Genomic DNA, 24987 nt, shown 5'->3' with positions numbered 1-24987 from the left:
CATAAGTATTTTGTGACACGTCCAATTCTATTTATTGGTTTATTCTTTGATTTTCAACATAGTTTAATATTCCATGCCTTATGTATTAGGGAATCTGACGTATCTGCACAAGCAACTATTAATTTTGTGTGATATGTGAAAATAAATCATGAATTCTCAGAAGTAAACCAGCTATTTTGGTGACCTCAATGTGATATTATGTCAGTACAATCACAACCAGCTCCAACGTGTCATATCACATTGCTGGACAAAGGGTCATTTCTTCCACCCCAGCTGTGTCACGTTTATTTTCATTCATGAAATGACAGACTTAATAATAAGTGTAGAACCAGCAGTAGGGAGCAGGATTAGTAGAGTTACAATCAAACCCCCACTGTTCTGGCAACATAACCCTGTATTATGGTCTGCACAATTGGGAAGCCAGTTTGTGTTAGCGCAGATGTTGTCAGATGACACCAAATATAGCTATGTTGTTGCAGCACTAAATGAAGATGTAGCTGCAGAAGTGCAAGACATCCTCACTGCAGCTCTCAACACTGGATAATATTCATCTATTAAAAATGCTTTAGTGACATGTCTATCCCAGTCAGAGGTGAAGCATTTGGAAAAACTTTTGCAAACAGAAGATCTCGGTGATGACACCCCATCATAGCTTCTTTATCATCTAAGGATGCTGGTGAGTAATACCATCAGTGAAGATGTACCATGAAACATCTGGTTGTCATGCCTACCTTCAAATACACAGGAAATTTTAACAGTTTGTGTTGATGTTTTGAATGCATTAGCACAGACAGCAGACTGGTTAGTGGAAACATATTTGTCTGCGAGTGTGTCAGCATTAGTTTCACAACAAGATAACATGCCCACACTTGCTCTTCCATCCCTGCAGCCACAGTTAGCTGAAATGACTACATAATTCTCTGTACTGCAAATGATGTAAAGCTCTTTGCCGGCTACGTTGTCAATTGTCGTGAAGCTGCATCTTGTCACCTGCCATGCTCGTACCATAAAAGGTTCAGCAGCAGTGCCCGGAAATGTAAGCCACCATGTAAATGGGAACATGACACAGACTGCATATATGCAGCACCTGCTCCTGGCAATAACAGACGTCACCTTTTCATCACAGAAAGTGCCACAAAAATACATTATTCGGTAGATACAGGAATGGAAGTGTTAGTTTACCTGACAACCCAACTTCCATGCTGCAACTTTGATGATTACTGACTACTCTCCATCAATGACTCACATACACTATGTGCAAGGAAAGTCAAATGTGCCAACAGATACTCTCTCACATATTGAAGTTATAACACTGCAATTGATTACAGGGTTGTAGCTCAATCCCAGTGGCATGATGATGAGCTATGCACATTATTTAATAACCCAGGGGATTAAAGTTGCAGTTCCTGATTGTGCCAGAAAAAAATATTGTGTTATACAGTGACCTGTCTGGTTTGAAAGTACAACCATTCATACCCACCAATTTCAATCACAAGCACTTGCATCAGTGCACAACCTGGTTCATCCTAGGGTCCAGAGCACAGCAAAATTAGTCAGAGTTTTGTATGGCCACAAATGGATGCAGACTGAAAGACATTTGTTGAAACTGCCTGGGGTGTCAAAAAAATAAGATCAGTTGGTATGTCAAGGCATCACTAGGCACATTTCTGCTGCCAAGTCAACACTTTGAACCTGTTCATACAGAGATTGTGGGGCCCCTTCCAGTATCAGAAAGCTACAGCTACTGCCTCAAAGATATGGATTGATTTTTGAGATGATATGAAGCTTTCCCCGTGAAAGACATTACAGATGAGATGGTAGCACAAACTTTTTTCTGTGGTTGGATCGCCCACTTTGATGTACCACAACACATTACAACAGACTAAGGATGCCAATTTGAGGCTACTCTATACAAAGCATTGGGCAGTTTGTTGGGCACTAAGCGCATTAATGCTACTGCTTATCATCTGGCAAAAATGTAATAGTAGAATGCCTATATTACTAACTCAAGTCAGCCATTCGGTGTCATGTTACACAAAATTGTATGGAGATATTACCCATTGTGTTTCTTGGTCTCCATAAATCATTTAAGAGCATCTTGGAAGCTACAGCAGTTGAATTAGAGTATGGACAAACACTGTGCCCACTGGGATGGTTCATGCACAATATGATGCATGATGCAGTTCATGCATCAGAGTTTGTCATCAAATTATGATAGCACATCTGACAACTCTAGCCAGTGACACCAAGAGAGCTAATTGGATGGCACCTGTTCATATTCAAAGATCTCTGGGGCTGCAACCATGTATTCTCATGGAATGACACATTGCACAAGCCACTGCACCCATCATATGGGAGACCTTGTAGAGCACTTGGTAGAGGCAACAACACTTTTAAGACAGACATCAGACATGTGCCTACCACTGTATCCAATGAAAGACTCAAACCTGCCTTATACAATATACAATAGGCAATGAAGACAGCCAGCCCTGTGACTGCCAAAGATAAAGAGGCAGTACCTGAAATTATGCATGTTCAACAGGATGCTGACAAGATACAACAATTAACAGGTACGATAATGAAGAAAATGATGCCAAGTGCAGTTCCCCCCAAAAAGCTGGTACCACCAAATGTAATAATAAAATATCTGGTTTCCAGGAAAAAGTAACAACATGTGCTGGATGTCATGTCCAATTCAACCTCAGATATTGTCAACAGTGGCAGAGACGCATGTAGAGCATTACACAATGATGAAAAGCACAGTGGTAGAGCACATAAATATTGTGTGACATATACAATTCTATTGGCTGTGTTATTCTTTGATTTTAAACTTAATTTAGTATTCCATGCTTCATTTATTAGGCAATCTGATGTATATGTAATGTAACATGTGGAAATAAATCATTAACTTTCAGAAGTTAACCAAACAAGCATATCATACCTAATTTTATTCTCACCTTACATATAGACTCACTTTCTGGGTAAAACCCTAAAGCAGCTATCAGAACTTTCAAACTGTAAGACAGGGCCATTAGAATCATGTTCAGATGTAAACCTAAATACTCACATAAACTTCTGTCTGAGATTTCTGGCATTCCTACTTTAACACATATCTACATTATGGAAAGTCTTGTATTCTTCAAAATAAATGTAAGAGGTAAGGACAGCAGATTTCAAAAAAAAAAAAAAAAGAAAAATAAAATAAGAGGATACTGTGATGTCTGTGATCAATTTATGAGACAAAACAAAAACTTATATATGAACCAAATCAACACTTCCCTGTGATCAATGGCACATTCAAATTGGGAGTTAAAATTTATAAAAACTTTCTGAAAACATATTAGTAGTTACTGAGGTCAGAAGAGTTGGAAAATCTTTGAAGTCATGCTATTTTGTCTAAAACTCACATGGTGACACCATGGCTGTGTACAATTAATGTAAGTTAATTCTTACAAAGAAGACAGCAAGCAGCCACTATTAATACTACTTTTTATTTAGGTAAATAGCGCCGTTACCAGTTATGAATTGGCTAGTTCATCATCAGAGGGCTGTTCACATGATTTTCAAGATACACTTTGCCGGCCGGGGTGGCCGAGCGGTTCTAGGCGCTACAGTCTGGAACTGCGCAACCGCTACGGTCGCAGGTTCGAATCCTGCCTCAGGCATGGATGTGTGTGATGTCCTTGGATAGTTAGTTTTAAGTAGTTCTAAGTTCTAGGGGACTGATGACCTCAGAAGTTAAGTCCCATAGTGCTCAGAGCCATTTGAACCAAGATACACTTTACATTATTGTCTGTTTTTAATTTTTATTCTTCCACTGTGGCACAGTATTTTTGGTGTGTTGTTGCCATCGAAAATTCTGCGCAATTTTCTTGCAAAGTTGCAGGATTGTATTTTTCGAATTTTCCAAAATTTATCCAGCACTTATGTAATTTGTACATAACCAAATTGTGAAAACCACCACACACACACACACACACACACACACACACACACACACACACACCAAAAAGAATTTGCCACATGTGAAGTTATCACAAAGATTGCAGATTTACAAACATTTACATGTAAAGTATATCTTGAAAATCACGTGAACAGCTGTCTGATGAAGAACTAGCCAGTTTAAAACTGTTAACGACACTATTTATGTAAATAAATAGCAGTATTAATAGTGGCTGGTTGCTGTCTTCTTCTTTGAAAGAATTAACCTACATTAAGCTTTGAAGTCATATTTAGAGCATAACTGCTTTTACTCCATTGAAGAATATTTAAATTTATGAAGTGTACTATATAAATATTTAATGTTGAAGTGTGTTTTTATAATCTTAATAAGACCTGGAGACACTTGAAGGTTTCAGATTGATTATCTAATCGTAAGACAGAGATTTAGGAACCAGGTTTTGAATTTTAAGATATCTCCAGGGTTAGATGTGGACCCTGACCACAATTTATGGGTTATGAACTGAAGATTAAAACTGAAGAAAATGCAAAAAGATAGGAATTTAAGGAGATGGGACCTGGATAAACTGAACGAACCAGAGGCTGCAGAGAATTTCATAGGGAGTGTTAGGGACTGATTGACAACAGCAGAAGAAAGGAATATGGTAGGAGAAGAACGGTTAGCTCAGAGAGGTGAGATAATGAAGGTGGCAGAGGATCAAGTAGGTAAATAGAGGAAGGCAATTAGAAATCATTTGGTAATGCAAGATATACTGAAATTAATTGATGAAAGGAGGAAATATAAAAATGCAGTAAATGAATCAGGTGAAAAGGAATACAAACGTTAAAAAATGAGACCAACAGGAAGTGCAAAATGGCTAAGCAGGAATGGCTAGATGATGATGTTTGGTTTGTGAGGCACTCAACTGCTTGGTCATTAGCACCCATACAAAGGCCCAATGTTAACACAGTCTAAATTTTTACACGGTCAAGTCTAACCACTGTCATAAATGATGATGATGATGATGTAATGATGAGGACAACACAAACACCCAGTCCCCAGGCAGAGAAAATCTCAACCCAGAGAGGAATCGAACCCAGGACCCTGTGATCCAGAGGCAGAAATTCTAACCACTAGACCACGAGCTGTGGACACGAATGGCTAGAAGACAAATGTAAGGACGTAGAAGCATACATCACAAGGGGTAAGATAGATGCTGCCTACAGGAGAATTAGAGAGACCTTTGCAGAAAAGAGAACCACCAGCATGATATCAAGAGCTCAGAGGGAAAAACAATCATAAACAAAGAAAAGAAAACAGAAAGCTGGAAGGAATATATAGAGGATCTACGAAGGGCAATGTACTTGAGTGCAATGTTATGGAAATGGAAGAAGGCACAGATGAAGATGAGATGGGAGATATGATACTGTGTGAAGAATTCGACAGAGCAGTGAAATACTTAAGTTAAAACAAGGCCTCAGGACTAGACAACATTCAGTTAGAATTACTGATAGACTTGGGAAAGCCAGCCATGACTAAACTCTTCCATCTGTTGAACAAGATGTATGAAACAGGCAAAATAACCTCAGACTTCAAGAAGAACATAATAATTACAATTCTAAGCAGATGCTAACAGGTGTGAGAACTGCTGAACTATCAGTTTTATAAGTCATGATTGCAAAATACTGATACAAATTCTATACAAACGAATGGAAAAACAGGTAGAAGCTGACCTCAGGGAAGATCAGTTTGGATTCCATAGAAATGTAGGAACACGTGAGGCAATGCTGACACTTCAACTTATCTTAGAACAGAGGTTAGAGAAAGGTAAATCTACATTTACAGCATTTGTAGACTTAGAGAAAGCTTTTGACGATGTTGACTGGAATACTCTCTTTCAAACTGGTGTTTATCTGCATATTTATTACCAAATAAATGCCAGTTAAAATCACAGTTGCAGTTCAGCAGCCACAATGGATATACTGAAAAAAACTCTCTTTCAAATTCTGAAGGCAGCAGGGGTAAAATACAGGGAGCAAAAGGCTATTTATAATTTGTACAGAAACCAGGTGGCACTTATGAGTCAAAGGGCACGATAGGGAAACAATGGTTGGGGAGGGAGTAAGACAGGGCTGCAGCCTGTCCCTAATGTTATTCAGTCTGGATATTGTGCAAATAGTAAAGTAAATAAAAGAAAAATTTTGAGCAGGAATTAAAATCCAGGGAGAAAAATAAAAACCTTGAAGTTTGCCAATGACACTGTAATTCTGTCAGAGACAGTATAGAACATGAATGGAATGGACAGTGTATTGAAAGGAGAATATAAGATGAACATGAAAAAAAGCAAAACAAGGATAATGGAATGTAGTCAAATTAAATCATGCGATGCTGTGGCAATTAGATTAGGAAATGAGGCACTTAAAGTAGTAGATGAGTTTTGCTATTTGAGCAGGAAAGCAACTGACGATGGTTGAAGTAGAGGGGATATAAAATGTAGGCAATGGCAATGGCAGGAAAACCTTTTCTAAAGAAGAGAAATTTGTTAACTTCTAGTCTAGATCTAAGTGTCATGGAACCTTTCCTAAAAGTATGTGTGGAGTGCAGCCATATATGGAAGTGAAACATGTGGAACATGGACAATAAACAGTTTAGACAAAAAGAGAATAGAAACTTTTGAAATGTGGCGCTATGGAAGAACACTGAAGATTAGATGGATGGATCACATAACTAATATGAGAAGGGGAATTTGTGGCACAACTTGAGTAGAAGAAAGGATCAATTGATAGGACATATTCTGAGGCATCAAGGTATCAGCAATTTGGTATTGGAGAGAAGTGTGGAGGGTAAAATTGTAGAGGGAGACCAAGAGATGAATACACTAAGCAGATTCAGAAGGATATAAGTTGCAGTTGTTACTCAGGGATAAACAGGCTTGCACAGGATAGAGCAGCATGGAAAGCTGCATGAAACCAGTCTGTAGAAGCCAGACCACAACAACAACACAAATAAGTAGTATACAAATCACTTTCGCCTAAATGCTTATACATTGACTTGTCTGATATTTAATGCACTTGCTGCTTTGTAGACAATAGGAGCAACAAAATATGAACTGCAGCTTCAGGTAATTTCACAATTTGTATTAATATGACATATTTTTTTGTCCTCAATGTAATACACAGTCTACGTTCCTGAGATTAGTGTTGTTTAATGATATAAAAAAATAGGCCACAAATTAGTATATACTGGTACAAAAAAAAACTAGTTTGTGATGTCATTACAAAAGGAGGATATAAATTAAAGGGGTCATCTGCACACTGTCTCTAATAATCACACTGTCATATGTTTATTGAAATCTGATCCTCATTCCATCCTTTAAATATGATTACTTTGTTCACACAACTAAGACATTCATGTCATACTAATTCTTGCTCATCATATACATTTTTCTGTTAGAGATTTTAAGCCAAAAGGTCTTAGTTTTAATCTGTGGTAATTAGAATATACAGTAACATTCACTCAGAGATTTACTGTGTTTCAAATGGGACTTTGCTCCTTTAATGTTTTGCAATAAACTAGCAATGTGGAATGCAATAGAATGTGGTCTGATAACACATCATTACATGTATTTCCTGTTCTGGCCACAGAAAGGATGTGGTATCTCTATATCCTTCCTTTCTTGACAGATCCTGGTTCAAGTGGGAGATGTTATTATAAGTGTTAAAAATCCATTACCAGTCAAAAAACCACTGAAATGCTGCAGCCAAAGTTTTGTGTCTTAACAACTAACTTTTTCATAAGTGTCATGTCTGTTCTCAGCTTGCATATTGATACAAAACATTCCATTGTATATGAGGATGTTATGTCTAATCGATCAAGAGCAACATACTTTGGATACAGTGTTGTTATACACACAGGAAAAGAGCACTGGTAAGTACAGCATTTTATTTGTTTGTTTTATTTTCTATATTACTGAAACCATAAGTTATTTTACGAGCAACACAGCACATCAGACAAAGATGTAACAGGTAAGATTTCCTTTCTTGTTTCCCAAATTTTAACCTATTCAGATTTTATTACTTTAATAACAAGCCACACATTGTTTTAAGCATTTTTGCTGATGGAGTATTGTTGTGTTAACACCAACAATTCCAAAAATTTCCTTTCTTATAATGTCATAGTATAAAATTAATTATAAAAGATTCTAACAACACATATTCTCATGATTCTGTAATAAGACATACCTAAACTAGACAAATTCATTGAGAGTTCCTAATAACCAGTATTCTGTCATTTTACAGAATTTGCTACAAAAAATACATCGTATTCATTAAAATATTTTATATTTTTCTCAAAGCTTTATGAATATTATTTTAAAGTTCTTAATATGAACATTGAATGTCAAAAGTTACATCAGTATTTCAATTTATCTACACTAAACTCCACTTTGCTCTTCTTTTTAGCTAAAACCATTTATACTGTCCATATTCTAATAATAAACAAAATAAAATATAAATACATAAATGCTGACAAGATTATACTACCACTATAATCGTATGATGTAATGTATAAACACGAACAACCATATTGCATTTATAAAGATGCACAGTTTATACATTATAATAGAAACAGATGTTTGACAGACTCCCAGAAATCATGTTAACTGAATAATGATAGTTAAATGTATTTTTGAGTGCACTAAATTGACCACACACAGTTGCATATGTCCTGCCAATGTCTTATTCAAAAATAAAATCATAGCTATCCTGTCAGAATATTCTTCTTGTAACCAGGAAGTCTTACTCACTCATTCTTACATTTTGCTTTATACATCCTGTCATTAATAAAACCCTTGAGGAATGCGAAATATTAACTAGAAGAAGCTGTCAATGAAGGGTTTTTCATTAGGCAATATTAACTTCCAGTTACATTATTACTATGTATATTGTCAGAAATGTAGCCCCTTTGAAAAAATAGCAGTTCGTGACCATACACTTCCCAAATGTTGTTTCAATCCAACATGTATTTGCAAGTGTTCATATTACTTTACACCCAACACTGTCAGCTATCTATATACTTGTAAATTTAAGGCCTTAATCTAGTCTTAACCTTACCAGTATAGAGGAAATTAGTGTTAAGCAGAATTTACAGCCTTTGAAAAAGTTGATATTGGTAAGTAGTTCAAATCATTTGGTTAGTTCAGCTGCTAAATGCTATGAAAAAGAGTATGCATTGCTTCTCATGTATGTCAGATTGTTATTGTGACTTTTTACATTACTCAGAGAAAATATATTCAACTTTATTCATGCTAAATGCTGATAAAAATGTTTGCAGCAGACTTAGACCATTATCTTCTGTTATTCAAGAGAAGTATATGATGTGAACTCTGGTATTTTAGTCCAGAAAGTAGTCCAGCAACATTAAATTTCCTCTTTTCCTCATCTGGTATGTATGTTTTAAAACGTGTCTTCAAAGTGTACGCCAAATCAGAAATACTGATGATTTGTGAGCCAGCCATTATAAGTACCTTCATTTTTGTGTGTATGAAGTATTATTTTTCTTAGTTCTTTGAAACTTTCCTGGTGGGAACACTCCAGTAATGAAGCCTCACCACATTTATATTTCACATCTCAGTGAGGAATGTGTGTGTGTGTCTGTGTGTGTATAAGCAGCAATTAAAAAGTTTCCATTTGAGAGCATTGCTGCAGTGCATAGGCAACATAGTGCAACTCCAATGTGGGTATATAAGTACCAACATGAAGGCAAGGAATTAGAATGGCATTTGTATCTTTCCAACACATGTTCAGTAAGTGTGGAGACATGAACTGTAGCAACTAACTGCATCCAAACAGGACCAACATGTTGTTATTGTTTTCTTGGCTGCCAAAGGACAAACACCAGTAGGCACCCACCAGAGAATGAAAATTGTGTATGGAACAGCATATCTGTTGGAAACCACCATTGTGGAATGGTGCAACAAAGGGTGCTGCTGCTTCATAATGATGCTTGCCCCATTTCACAAAACTCATAACACAGAAGTTACACCACATCAAGTTGGAGACACAAGCACCCTTCCAAAAGTAATGATCTCTCCCCATGCAATTAACATGCCTTCAGTACTTTAAAGGAGCCCTTGGTGGTTGATGATCCCTGTAAGACAAGGATGAGCAGGAGGCAGTTATGGACTCCTTCATGTATCATGACATTATGTTTTGCCAAACAGCTTCAACCTGGTGTATAGGAGGGATGATAGTCTCAATGCTCACAGCTCACATGCATCCACAAACAAATTAACTTCGCAAATAATTTGCACTTATCTTTCTTTTTGACATCCCTGGTTATATTCATAAAGTCCTCTTCACTTTCATTCATTCTGGTCTGTCATTATTGGTAGTACATTGTCACCGTTAATTTGGTCTCATTTGTAAGGCAGCCCTTGGTGTTTTGCTCCATATGATTGAAAATTTATAAAAGTACATAAATTAAAAAAAAAAAAAATAATAAAAAATTAAAGCACTCTTTGCAATGGACAAAACTTCATTATTAGTCAATTATTCACAGATGATACCCACACTTGTAATCTACCCCTCCTTTCTAGTTGAGCTATTGTCCATAATGAGCAAAGTAAGATTACAAAGCAAAGTAAGATTACAAAGCTTTTTAGTTTACTTTTTTTTTCTTGTGGAGCTTGCTCCAGTTCTTCTTGTCTAAGGGTCTGATTCTTGAAGCTGAAATTTTAGGTCCTCATGGTTGAATTGATCTAAATAATTTTGAAGCTTGTCATTGCAGAATGTTTGTTTTTATGTTAATTTATTTTGTCACATTTCAGTACATCACACAGTCTTTTCATGCATTTTAAGTTGTATTGTGGATGTATTTTCTAATTGATTACCATGTAAGGTATGGTGGAGTTAAGATGGCGCCGATAGAGAAAGTACGTGTAGGTTCAGCTCCCAGTTATGAAGATAAAAATAATAGTAATTGTGAATTGTGTATCATAAAAGTTCGTAAAGGAATTCAGTGTAGAGCCTGCAAGTACTGGTTTCATGAAAATTTCTGCAAGATCAACTTAAAACTTGTAACTGATGACTATTTGTGGACCTGTGAGCTGTGCATAGCAGCTGTGTGTGAAAGTAAATTTTCAAACATTATCAAAAATAAGGACGAAATAATCAGAATGCTACAAACCGATATTGAAGTGCTAGAAGTGAAATATGCTGTCCTCCAAGACCGATATACAGCTCTACAAAACAGTAGTGCTTCGATAGAGTGTGTAGAACGGTGTTATGTACGTTGTGAAAACGTAACCGTCGACCACGCCACATTTACATACAAGAAAGGAAACCCACAAGTGAATAAAGAAGCCTCAACAGTGGACAAAGTTCAGTGCTTGATAAAAGGTGATAATTCAAATAACAAAAACAGTGCATCTAAAATTGTAGTAGACGGCAACACGTGTACACAAAACACGCGTGGTTGCGTAAGAAAAAGTTCTGATCGCATACGTAAACAAACACAACGGAAAAATAACGTAAAAATATTTGGAGACAGTCATGCTCGCAATATTTCGACATGCATGTCGAACTCTGCTCAAGATGGTTCGTGTATATCAGCAATTGTTAAACCAGGAGCAAAATTCGTGAATGTGGTAGAAGACATACACACAGAATGTGCTAAATTCACGAAAAAAGACTGTGTTGCGATAATCGCAGGAGCAAACGATGTTTATTGCAACGAGGCCAGCACTTTCATTAAAAAGCTACTCATATTCCTGCAGTTATTACAGCATACAAACATAATACTAACAACTGTGCCCACGAGATATGACCTGGCAGACTGGTCTTGTGTGAACAGAGAAATTCGCCTAACGAATAGTAAACTGAAACACTTTTGCACTAAGTTTACGAATGTGACACTACTGGATACAGACAGGTATGAGAGACACTGCTTCACAAAGCATGGACTACATCTAAATCAGTTTGGCAAAAATAAACTAGCAGCAGACATTGGAAAAGCTTTTCATGAAATAATAGGCCTAAACAATAACGATCATGAAAGCAGACCAGCCATAGCCCTAACTAATGAGGGAAACTCGTGAGCTGGGCCAACTCTAGCAGGATTTGGTCCAGTAACAAAAATCTGCAACAAGTAATTAATACACAAACGAAAGTTCACTCAAACAGCAATACAATTAAAGACAAACAAAAGTTAACAGTGTTTCATCAGAACATAAGAGGCCTATACTGCAAGCTGGATCAGTTCACAGCAAATATAGAAGACACAAAAGGTATAAACAGTGCCCACATTCTGTGTCTAACAGAACACCACATCACTGCTGGTATTGAAGTGGTCCCTATTCCTAACTATGTTTTGGCAACGTCTTATTGCAGGAACTATATGGACAAAGGAGGAGTAGCTGTATATGTAAAAAACAATGTCTTGTTCACGGCAATAGATGTACAAAGATTCTGCTTTGAGCTACATTTTGAAGTATGTGCTATAGAGGTGCCAGACACTGTCTCAAGATTAACAGTTGTGGCAGTTTACAGGGCACCATCTGGTAATTTTTAAGTGTTTGTTAAACAATTAGATACTCTTTTGTTGTACTTAAGTAGAAAAAATAGGGACATGGTAGTTGTTGGGGAAAGGTGGAGTTTGAAAATCTCAAGTGCACGTACAACCTTGTTCCCGTGGTTAGCTCGCCCACCAGAACCACAACCTCTTCCAGTACTCTCATTGATAACGTTTTTGTTGATCGGATTAAAGTCAACCATATTAATATTGAAATGGTTATAAATGGTCTGTCTGACCATGACGGACAAAGAGTTACTTTCAACAGTTTGGAATTCCTCTGAGTGACACCTCACTTAGATGGAAAACATTAAGGAAAATAAGTGAGGAAGCTATTCAAACGTTCAGATCACGTCTTCAGCATACTGACTCGACACCTGTTTATCTAGCAGAAACTGCTAATTCAAAATACAATTTATTCACAATTGAGATAGCAGGTACCTTTGAAAGTGTATTTCCAAAAAAGTCATACAGAGTCCAACCTGCTAGGTCTGCAAAAAAACCATGGCTCACTAAGGGCATCATAGCTTCCTGTCAGAGAAAAAGACAACTCTACATAGCATCAAAGACTTCTAACAACCCTGCTCAGCTAAAACATTATAAACTCTACTGTAAAATTCTTGCCAAAGTAATTAAAAACTCTAAAAGTATGTGTATAGCATGTGAAATTACTAATTCTGAAAATAAAAGTAAAACAATCTGGAATGTGATAAAGAGAGAAACAGGGACTGTAAACTACACCAAAGTCAAAAATATTGTTTTAACTGTTGACAACTCAGAGATATCTAATAGTGAGGAAATTGCTGAAATCTTTAACCAACATTTTTTAACTGTCCCAACACATATAGGTTGCCATGGTTTTGTAGATAAAGCTGCCTGTATAATGAAAAATAATTTTCCAGAAACTTTCAGTCAAATAAGTGTGCTTCCCATTACTGCTAATGAAATCAAAAAAATCATACAGTCTTTGAAAAATAAATATTCTGCTGGTATCAACGAAATTTCAAGCAAGCTGTTGAAGGCTTGCTGTAGTGAAGTGTTTTGTCTCACATCTGTAACACATCCATGCAACAAGGAGTGTTTTCAGACAGAATGAAATACTCTGTTGTCAGGGATGCTGCAAATGTGTCAAACTATCGCCGTATCTCTTTATTAATAACATTTTCAAAAGTCCTAGAAAAAGCTCTGTACAACAGGATTGTGGCACACCTTGGTGACCTGAACATCATTAACAGTCAGCAGTTTGGCTTTCAAAAGGGAGTTTCAATAGATAACGCAATTTTCTCATTCACAAATGATGTTCTAGAGTCTATAAACAGCAAGAGGCTGCCAATTGGTGTCTTATGCAACCTATCAAAGGCGTTCAACTGTGTAGATCACCAGATACTCTTCAAGAAGGCCTGTCATTATGGAATTACAGGACCTGTAGGGAACTGGTTAAAATTGTACCTCGAAAATAGGAAGCAGAAGATTATTCTAGATGTTTCAGATAGTGTATCACAATATATAGTGGACTCTGAGTGGGGAATTGTGCAGCATGGAGTGCCACAGGGATCAGTGCTTGGGCCCTTGCTGTTCCTCATATATGTTAATGACCTGCCTTTATCCATCAATAAGCAGTGTAAATTTACAATGTTCGCTGATGATACGAGCATTGTGGTGGATAATGTGTCAACTACTGACTTAGAATCCGAGGTCAATGATATCCTTAAAGAAGTTCTGGGTTGGTTTCGTATTAACTCCCTTTCAATAAACCTGAAACAAACCAATTTTATCCAGTTCCAGACAACCCACAAAAACCCAAAAGAAATAGCTATCACACAGAATGATCAGATGATAAAGCAAGTGTACTTATCAAAATTCCTAGGCGTATACGTGGACAGTAAGCTGAACTGGGAACATCACGTTCTACAAACACTAAAACGGCTTACATCGGCAACATTTGCTTTACGAATCTTGTCACACTTCAATGACATTACCATCTCAAAGTCAGCTTACTTTGGCTATTTTAATTCAGTCATGTGTTATGGCATCATTTTCTGGGGCAATACACCTGCCGCAAAGAAAATCCTCACAGCACAAAAAAGAGCAATAAGAATCATTTGTGGTGTACCCCCACGAACCTCATGTCGAAATCTTTTTAAACGACTTGAAATACTGACAGCAACATCTCAGTACATATATTAACTGATGTGCTTCATAATAAATAACCCCACTCTGTACGAAACGAATTGCTTACATCATGAACATAACACCAGAAGAAAAGAGGATTTCCACTGTGAGTTAAAGAACTTGACACTTATTCAGAAAGGGGTAAAGTACGCTGGAACGAAAATTTTCAATTCCCTACCCAACAGCATCAAAAGTATAAGGAGTAGTACATCAGTATTTAAACACAGCTTGAAAAATTATTTACTTGAGACCTCACTTTATTCACTAGAGGAATTCTTTCAGAGAAATAAGTAAAACCCAGATTGGAAAGATGTTTTTAAATTTTTCGACACTGTTTACTGTTAAACTAATGTAATAATGCCCTAATGTAAACATTCCTGTTTTTCTCATTTCCATTTTTGGGTCACTTTTAAACCCAAAGTGGGAAGTTTTGATTACTGTTCAAGGTTAAAATAGATGCAATAATGCCCTAAATATGAAACTGCTATCTTCACATTTATGTTGACTAGATTTTAAGCTAATAAGTATGACTTTTGTGCACTGTTATTAATGCTATAACAATGTCTTAATTCTATGTATTTTATTATGTACATTGACACGTTCCACATCTGAGTGACTTGCTCACGTGTACAGATCTAAGGAACAAGTATATAAATAAATAAATATATGAATATGTGGTAAGATTACTGTTTCACTTTATGACAGCTACTGCACCTCTACTCTTTCTTTCTGATTGACTACAATACACTTCCAGTCACAGTGAAATTATTATTCAAACTGAAAGACAGTCTCCAGAACCTATTCCAAATTTCTTTAATTATTTTCTGAGAGTCTGCCCATGCAGAAAAGCTGCTAGGTTCTTTCCTAATGGTCTGCACTTGAACCTTCACACTGCAGCCTGTTCATCATTGAGGCCAGAGTGACATTTGTTATTCTTCCAGTGTACAGGATGCCTCTTCTGGTGTTCTCAGGTCCGTGGTCCAGATGCTTCAACTAAGTGGTACTTCACACTTGTGATGTGGCTCACCCGGTCCTGGATGCTGTCTTGTTATTCAAATATAGCCCAATGGGCACTTTGCTATGCTGAACACACATTTTCACAGTTTCCTTTCAAAGGCTTCTCTTTTTGGGAGATGTAACCAAATTGGGAAGTGTTAGTTTGTGTGGAGATCAGTATAAACTTCATACAGGCAGTGTCTCCAAGTCACGTGAACAAGTGGAAATGAATCTGTTGCTGAACTGAAGTGCAATGTTTGGCCTTTCTTCAGAATGCTTTATGCCCTCTGACTAAACAAGATTTTCAAGTTCTTGGCACCTGAGGCAGGTGTTTGTGTATTCCCATAGAGTATGGCAGCCTTTAAAACTAGGAGGAGTAATGAGACAGGGAATTTCTACATTCTGCTGCAGAGTGTACAGTGTTTTGATGTGAGTGTTGAGATTCTGGGTCAAGCTTAAACTCCATCCCAGCCCAGCACACAGTTTTAATCTGCCAGAAAGATCTGAAACCACACACATTCTGCTGCAAAGTGATAAATTCATTCCAGAATCAGTCCTCAATACTTTGACTAAATCTTTTCTCTGCAATAACCTTTTTTCCAGGAACAATATCCCAGCAAGTGAAGTTTATTGGAAAGTAGAAGAGCGGCCCTGGTGAAAGTACAACTGTAAATGTAGATTGTGAGTCATACAAGGGTAGTTTAGTCAGTAAGAATATTGTCCATTGAAGGCAAGGTTCTAGGTTCAGATCCTCGACTGGTACACAGTTTTTATCTTCCAGGATGGTTCAAATAAGAAAGATCCTTAATCAGCTCTTGGAGATTCACTCTCTCAGTTGGGCCATATAGCAGTAGATGATGATTTTATGTGACACATAAATGACCACAGAATTTGAATTTGCTTTTAAAAGGATGACGAGGGATGGAGTGGTATGTCCTACTGACTAACATGGCCACACCACTTTTGGTCTGTCATTAGCATGATCATCCTTCTTGCAGAGTGTGTGATCTTAGCACAGAAACATCTTTTAAATTAAATTCTTCTCAGCATCTGTCTGGTGGCCTTCCCTGTCCTAGGACTCTTAGCACCTCTACTTCAGTTCTGAATTCCGCTCAAGGATGTAAGACATTTACTGGTGATCATTTCCTTTCTACTAATCTTTTCACCTGGTTGAACTGCTCTGGCTTTTAGATGAAATGGCAGAGGAGCATTTTGATTGATTCATATGTACATCAGTATCTGTTGAGTTGTTTTCACTGTTTGGAAGTGAAAACAGTAGCTTTCAGAAGGTTGTCTTTATTTTTCTCTTCACATTTCCTGTTGCTTTCTCTCTTCTTCTGTAGAGTGTTTATGGAGTACAAGTGGATGTTGTGGTATGGGGCCCTGTGATGCAAAGTGATGCCTCATAGAGTTTTGGCCACACTAACTTGTAACATTTGAGAGTAGATGTGGGTGGTTTAATACATTTTCCCTTTCATGTAAGTACAATGGAATAAAAGTAGTAAGTTCCAGAAGATATTATGCCAATACCATGTAACACTACTTTTTGCCATGATAATGGTCTCTGTTTGGTGAGGGAGTGTGCCCAAAAGTTGCTTCAGGTATACAATGTCCAGCTGATGCCACTCATTGATGATTAGATCTCACAGGGCTACCAAATGGCAAGGTGAAATGCAGCAGTCAGCATCCTTGTTGATTGCTACACTTCACTTGCAGTTAAGTGACTGACCATAGCCAAAAGTGCATTCAGCTCTTTGGGAAATGCAGCCAGCTCCTCCTGCATCTGTCCACAGCATGCACATATACTAACCATCCTAGCAAGACTAACTGAAGAAGTAAACTGTAAAAGCAGACAAAACCCTAGATATGCAACTCGCTACTCTCCTGATGTATCACAATGGATGCTGATGCATTGATGAGCTGTGTAGCTTGTTCTTCAGTGAGCAGCTACTGTGCTGCAGACTGAATGAAATTACGCTTGCAAAAATGCAATGTTAAACCTCTTAAACAAAAGAAACATGCACAAAATTTAATAAATGCACTATGAGGAGAACACAGAATAGAAAACACTTAACTTACCGCTCTGCAGTTGTAAATCAGCTGAGAGCTGGAGCCTGATTGGCCATGCAATTAGCCATTCACAGCCAATCAACTGATATGGGATCTGATTATTGAAGAAACCTCAAATTTTCACGAGGAAATGAGGTGGTGCACCATCTTTATGATAGTAAACCATTCCATCTCAGTCATCTTCATTGATCTGTAGAATTAAAAAGTTTTCAGGCATATCCAGATACACAATACCAGTGTGAGTTTTCTCCATACAGAAGAAAGGATCACACACTTTCAATTTGCTAAGGGCACTAAACACACTAACTATGGGGCTGTCACAAACATATTCCACAGTTACACATGGATAATCATTGTCCATTGTTCTGCAGTTGTGATTGTTCACAATAACACTGATACAAAATGTTGTCTCATCACTGAAGATTATTGTGCTCATGAATGTCTCATTGTCCTCTATCTGATGCAACATTTCGTCAGGGAATTCCCCAATAGCAACCATATCTACACCACTAACGTGCTGTGCTATTGTTAATCTGTAGGATTTCATGTGTAAATGTCCATGCAGTACTCAAAAAACAGTTTTTTTGTTCAATGCCAGTCTTACAAGATGGGCATTGTGTCAATTTTTGTGGACTGTGGCCAATGCTTTCCCTAAGCTGTTGGACATAATCATCAGCATGAAGGTAACCTGGTGATTTATCATGTTGCAGTGAACATCTCAGCAAAGTTCTTGTGACAAGAGTAAATTGTAGTCATGTTCGGAAGTTCTTTAGCATATTCAGTGCAAAATTTATGCTGAGCAGTTGTTGCAGAGTTCATTTCATGAAACCATAACACATAATGAGCATGCTCCACACCACTGAAAATAGCCATTTTAACTGTACCCTCCTAGTGATGCAACATGTGAAGCAGACTTGACGTCGTTTGCCACAGAGTGACACATCTACCAGTTATGTAATTTATTGCAGTAAAGTTCTATATCATTCCAAATTTGTGAAGTCTTTTCTGACTGACCTTGTATTTTGCAGATGAATCTGTTGATACTTTTATATGTATATTACCACCCTTGACACTGAGACTTTCCCAAATAATCTCACATGCAGCTTCAGTTTCTTCTTTATTGGAATAGACATTCTTGTTTACTGTAATGAATACAAAAACCTCCAGTTTCCATTAGCCTAACATTTTGACATAGCTTTAGATTTACTCTTAAAACCTCACTCCCGTCAACTTTGAGTTTTAGCCAGCTTCAGTAACTATCAAGTTTTTGCAAATCTTTTAGTCCTTGATCACAAGGATTTTGACAGTCTCACTATGACTGTGATAGTCTCACCTTATTTGGATTCTGTACCACAATTAGTAAAAATATAGCTCTTATAGGATCATTTTGTTGCCCATCTGTCTATCTGTTAAAAGCTCTTTTTCTCAGAAATGGCTAGAGGTCTCATGTTGAAATTTATGTGTCATACTAAGGTCTATCATCTGTTGGTGGTGTAAGAACTTCAAACTTCTGTGTCAATGTTATCAAAAGACATGGACATTTATGTCACAAATTTGAGTACTCGCAGACTCACTCATCAAAACATATACGGTGCTTCCTGCATCAACTGTATCAAGTTGAAATTTATGTGAAATATTTAGGTGTATGTTCTGTTGCTGGTGTAAAACATAAGTTTCTAAGTCAACATAATCATAAGATCCAGCCATTTATCCCATATTTTAATACTCACAAACTCACTCGTCAAGAGCTTCTGATTAACATTGTGTATACATGTTAGGCCTGGTCGTCTTGTGGTAAAGCTTGTTCATGGAAACTGCATCATCATAGGCTCAAATCTCACTCTGACTATGGATTTTTCAGTCTTTGTGTTAACCTAGCCTTTACCTCTTATGTGAGGAATCATAAGAAATGACACACGGTTCAGATTAAAAGTTAAACTGTAGGTGCCCTTTCCCTGGTTGGATAACTGAGGTAGGTTAGGGACACACAGTTTGCCAAAGTGTTGCTCAGTTAAAAGACATGTTATTATTATTATTATTATTTTTATTATTATTATTACATTTGTACAGATCCATCAGAGTTTGAGTCCTACATTCATTTGTTCCCCCATAACTTTTTTGGAGGAATTGGGGGGGAGGGGTGTTGTTTTCTAGTACTCTGAGGTCTCTTGGATTGGATAGAGAGTCATCTAATCTAATAAACCCTCATGTGCACCCCACACATATTAAGTTACCTGGGTAGCAATCAGACTGATATGTAGTGTCATGCCTGAGACATTCAGGGGATAGTACAGTTCTCAACCCCATGACATATGTCTAGGAATTAACATCCTAGCTTGTTGAAGACCTCTGTCTTGTCTCTGCTTTATGCCCTCTACTATTTGACTTGGGGTCATTACATCAATTGTTTGACAATGCTGTAGATCTTCAGATAGTTAAAATTCTGTGAGAAAGGCTGACATTCTCAACATTATCTCTCAATCCCTGAAATTATCCAGATATTACCTGTGAGCCCAGATGAGAGACATGATTGGTGTGCCACAGTCCACAACTCATCATCCAGTGTTTCCTCAGTGACTGCCAAGAAGAGCCTCATCAACATGTTCATTGGGGACCAGAGATGTACACACTGAGGGAGCAAGATCATTCCTACCCATTACTGCTTTTTCCAAACAGGAATGCATTTATGCTTTACATACAAATTGCTAAAAATTAACAATCTCTTACCCATTTGCATTTGCTTTCTCCTGACACCAAACACAGCAGTCTTCCTAAAAGTGAGGGGTCTTGGAATGCTAGAGATTCCTGTTGGTCAATTCCAGAAATATTTCTAATATCCTTTATTTGTCACATAAGACCATTTTTGTGCTTGTTGAATCACTCCCTAACAGAAGAAGGCATGACAGGCATGACTTAGTGGTGTGTTACTCAATTTGTTTCTGATGTGATGTAATGAACAGATTGAATGTGATAGTATTGTGCATTACTTTCAGTGAGCAACACAGCAGAGACTGATCAATAAGAAAACCAAATAGTTTTAAGTGGTTAACTCTTTGTGTTTGGTAATACATAAATACAATATAATTTTTTTGTTTTTATTTTTATTTCTCTCTAGAATATTTACCATTTACCACAAAAGGCATTACACATGGCCATTACTCATGCAGAGTAGCATCTTCCACCACTGAAATGTAAAACTGGTTCACAATGCCAAATTAAGGGCAAATATAAAGCGTCCATGAACAGAGACATATGGCAAAGTTTAAGTAATTGGTGGGTATTCAGACTTTTGATTTTTTAGTTAGTTCATTGGCTGGTTAGTTATGCACTCCATGGATTGTTTTGCACGATAAAGCATAACGGTGTGGAATGAGTCTGCCTTTTACACATTACAGTAATAGAAATTCTTCTACAAAATAGATGGACCTGTCAAGGAGAAACTTTCTCAGTCAGTTTTCAAATTTTAATTAGCATTCTGTCATTTTGTTGTTGTGGTCTTCAGTCCTGAGACTGGGTTGATCCAGCTCTCCATGCTACTCTATCCTGTGCAAGCTTCTTCATGTCCCAGTACCTACTGCAACCTACATCCTTCTGAATCTGTTTAGTGTATTAATCTCTTGGTCTCCCTCTATGATTTTTACCCTCCACGCTGCCCTCCAGTACTACATTGGTGATCCATTGATGCCTCAAAACATGTCCTACCAACTGATCCCTTCTTCTTGTCAAGTTATGCCACAAACTCCTCTTCTCCCCAATACTATTCAATACCTCCTTGTCAATTATGTGATCTACCCATCTAATCTTCAGCATTTTTCTGTAGCACTACATTTTGAAAGCTTTTATTCTCTTCTTGTCCAAAGCATATATCATCCACATTTCACTTCCATACATGGCTACACTCCATACAAATACTTTCAGAAACTTCTTCCTGAAACTTACATCTGTACTTCATGTTAATAAATTTCTCTTCTTCAGAAACGCTTTCCTTGCCATTGCCAGTCTACATTTTATATCCTCTCTACTTTGACCATCATCAGTTATTTTGCTTCCCAAATAGCAAAACTCCTTTACTACTTTAAGTGTAATCATTTCCTAATCTAATTCCCTCAGCATCACCTGGCTTAAATCAACTACATTCCATTATCCTCATTTTGCTTTTGTTGATGTTCATCTTACATCCTCCTTTCAAGACACTGTCCATTCCATTCAACTGCTCTTTCAAGTCCTTTGCTGTCTCTGATAGAATTACAATGTCATCAGTGAACCTCAAAGTTTTTATTTCTTCTCCATGGATTTTAATACCTACTCTGAATTTTTCTTTTGTTTCCTTTACTGCTTGCCTCAATATACAGATTGAATAACATTGGGGATAGGCTACAACCATGTCTCACTCCCTTCCCAACCACTGCTTCCCTTTCCTGCCCCGCAACTCTTATAACTGCCATTTCTGTACAAAATATAAACAGCCTTTTGCTCCCTGTATTTTACCCCTGCCACCTTTAGAATTTGAAAGAGAGTATTCCAGTCAACATTGTCAAAAGCTTACTCTAAGTCTACAAATGCTAGAAACATAGGTTTGCCTTTCCTTAATCTTTCTTCTAAGATAAGTCGTAAGGTCAGTATTGCCTCACATGTTCCAATATTTCTATAGAATCCAAAATGATCTTCCCCGAGATCAGCTTCTACCAGTTTTTCCATTTGTCTGTAAAGAATTCATGTTAGTATTTTGCAGCTGTGACTTATTAAACTGATAGTTCAGTAATTTTCACATCTATCAACTCCTGCTTTCTTTGGGGTTGGAATTATTATATTCTGCTTGAAGTCTGAGGGTATTTCGCCTGTCTCACACATCTTGCTCACCAGATGGTAGAGTTTTGTCAGGACTGGCTCTCCTAAGGCCATCAGTATTTCTAATGGAATGTTGTCTACTGCTGGGGCCTTGTTTCAACTCAGGTCTTTCAGTGCTCTTTCAAACTCTTCACGCAGTTTCGTATCTCCCATTTCATCTTCATCTACGTCTTGTTCCATTCCCATAATATTGTCTTCAAGTACATTGCCCCTGATTAGACCCTCAATATAGTGCTTACATGTTTCTGTTTTCCCTTCTTCCCTTAGAACTGGGTTTCCATCTGAGCACTTGATATTCATACAAGTGGTTCTCTTGTCTCCAAAGGTCTCTTTAATTTTCCTGTAGGCAGTATCTATCTTACCCCTAGTGATACATGCTTCTACATCCTTACATTTGTCCTCTAGCCATCCCTGCTTAGCCATTTTGCACTTCCTGTCAGTCTCATTTCTTAGACGCTTGTATTCCTTTTTGCTTGCTTCATTTGCTGCATTTTTATATTTTCTTCTTTCATCAATTCTGTCATAAGTGATTCTGTCTTAAGTGATCTAAAATTGTTGTTGCTCAACTGTGCACCGCTTTTTTGTGCTAAAGACAGTCTTAACATGGAGTAATGAGTATCATTTTCCCCTTCTGGTATTGTAATCATGTACATCAATATTCCATTTGAACTGTAGTGGATTATTTACAACAAACGTCATGAGGAAATAAATATGCTATGAACCAGGATTCAGAATGCTCAGTTCCTTGAACAGATGCATGCAAGATGATCACACAGTCACCACACATTATTCTTACAGCTTGTTTCTGCACAAAGATGAGTTACCCCAGAAAATTATTTTGTGTTACTTTATTGAATGAAAATATGCAAACTATTTCAACGCAATGATTTGTTGAACATGGAATGAGCTGGTTGACATTCATAAGCAGCTGGAATCCACCCTGACTGCTGTCATATGATTAGCAGCTGCTGCAAATCAATATGTTGAAAGAGCTCCATTGAATACAGGATGATTTGGTTGCTATTCATAAGCAGATGGAAATTGCCCTGGTACTGTCAAATGATTGGCAGCTGCTGTGAACTGATGTACTTGGAAGAGCTTCCAAGAGTCATGTACTGCTGGTATCTGTACCAAAGGTACCTCATGCACTGCCCTCTCCTGGTAAATCCTGTCTCCTCTATAGAAAGTACAGGAGAATAAATTAGACTCAGTTTTCTTTCCATAGCCCCAAGAAATGAGATGATTCTCATTGGTGTGGAACATTTCAGAAAGTATAACGTAAAAGAAGATAAAACATTTGAATATAATACCTACTACCCTGATCATTTCTCAGGAGATTGTCAAAGTAGGTGAATACAATACAGTAAACAGAAATAGTTAATATTACAGAATTGATACTCTGTCTGAATGAAACATTGTTATGCACTATTAATAAATTTATCATACACAGAATAACTGATCCCGACTGCTCTGACCAAGTGCTGTCAAAACTGAAATCTAACAGACAGTTTTACTTAAGCTGGCCTAATAGCCTCTGTTAAGACACTCATCTAGAGAGTAGAAGGAGTTGCCTATCAAAAGGTCTTTCAAAATCTGTTTAAATTGTGCTTTATCTGAAACCAAGTTTTTAATGGTTGCTGGCAATTTATTAAAAATGTGTGTTCCTGAGTATTAGACAACTTTTTGGACCAAGGTAAGTGATTTTAGGTCTTTATGTAGATTGTTGTTATTCCTAGTACTGATACTATGTATTGAGCTATTAGTTGGAAACAGAGATATATTACTTGCAACAAATTTCACTAAGGAATAAGTATACTGAGAAGCAGTGGTTTGAATACAAGGTTTCTTGTTTCTACATGATGTTCTTGAATTTACACCACAAATGATTCCTATTACACTCATTTGCATGCTGAAAACTTCTGTCCAGTTTGATGAGTTACCCCAGAATATGATTCCATATCACATAATAGAATGAAATTAAGTGAAGTATGCAGGTCTTTTTTACATTTATATCTTCTAAGGCTGACATCATTGTCACTGCATATACAGACTGGTTCAGGCACTTAAGCAACTCTGTGGTATGGCCTTCCCAACTGAATTTATTATAGAGTTGTAATTGTATAAATTTAACACTGTCAACCTCTTCGATCTGCACGTCTTCATATGTTATACATATGCTGGAAGCAAACCTCTTACAGGTTCTGAACTGCATATAGTGCATATTTTCAAAGTTTACTGACAGTGAATTAGCTTTAAACCATTTTTAATGTCAGTGAAAATTTGATTAGCAGCTATTTCTAAATCTGTACTTGACTTGCTACTTATTCCAATGTTTGTATCATCTGCAAATGAAACAAACTTAGCATCTGGCAATGTAACAGACAAGACATCAT

The 24987-nt window shown here is 37.2% G+C and overlaps 1 protein-coding gene across 3 annotated transcripts in view; it reads left to right on the top strand.

Annotated features, from left to right (window-relative positions):
- Window positions 1-7616: 7616 nt before the first annotated feature.
- LOC126480903 (integrin alpha-4-like) overlaps window positions 7617-24987 on the top strand; it is a 582211-nt gene continuing 564840 nt past the window's right edge. For all 3 annotated transcript variants that reach the window (XM_050104300.1, XM_050104298.1, XM_050104299.1), the window contains exon 1: window positions 7617-7867. In XM_050104300.1, coding sequence (XP_049960257.1) covers window positions 7692-7867 — 176 coding nt within the window. In that variant the 5' untranslated portion in view covers window positions 7617-7691. The remainder of the gene's footprint in view (window positions 7868-24987) is intronic.

Source organism: Schistocerca serialis, chromosome 5, assembly GCF_023864345.2.
Source record: "Schistocerca serialis cubense isolate TAMUIC-IGC-003099 chromosome 5, iqSchSeri2.2, whole genome shotgun sequence".
Lineage (NCBI taxonomy): Eukaryota > Metazoa > Arthropoda > Insecta > Orthoptera > Acrididae > Schistocerca > Schistocerca serialis.
This window is presented reverse-complemented; position numbering and strand designations above follow the sequence as displayed.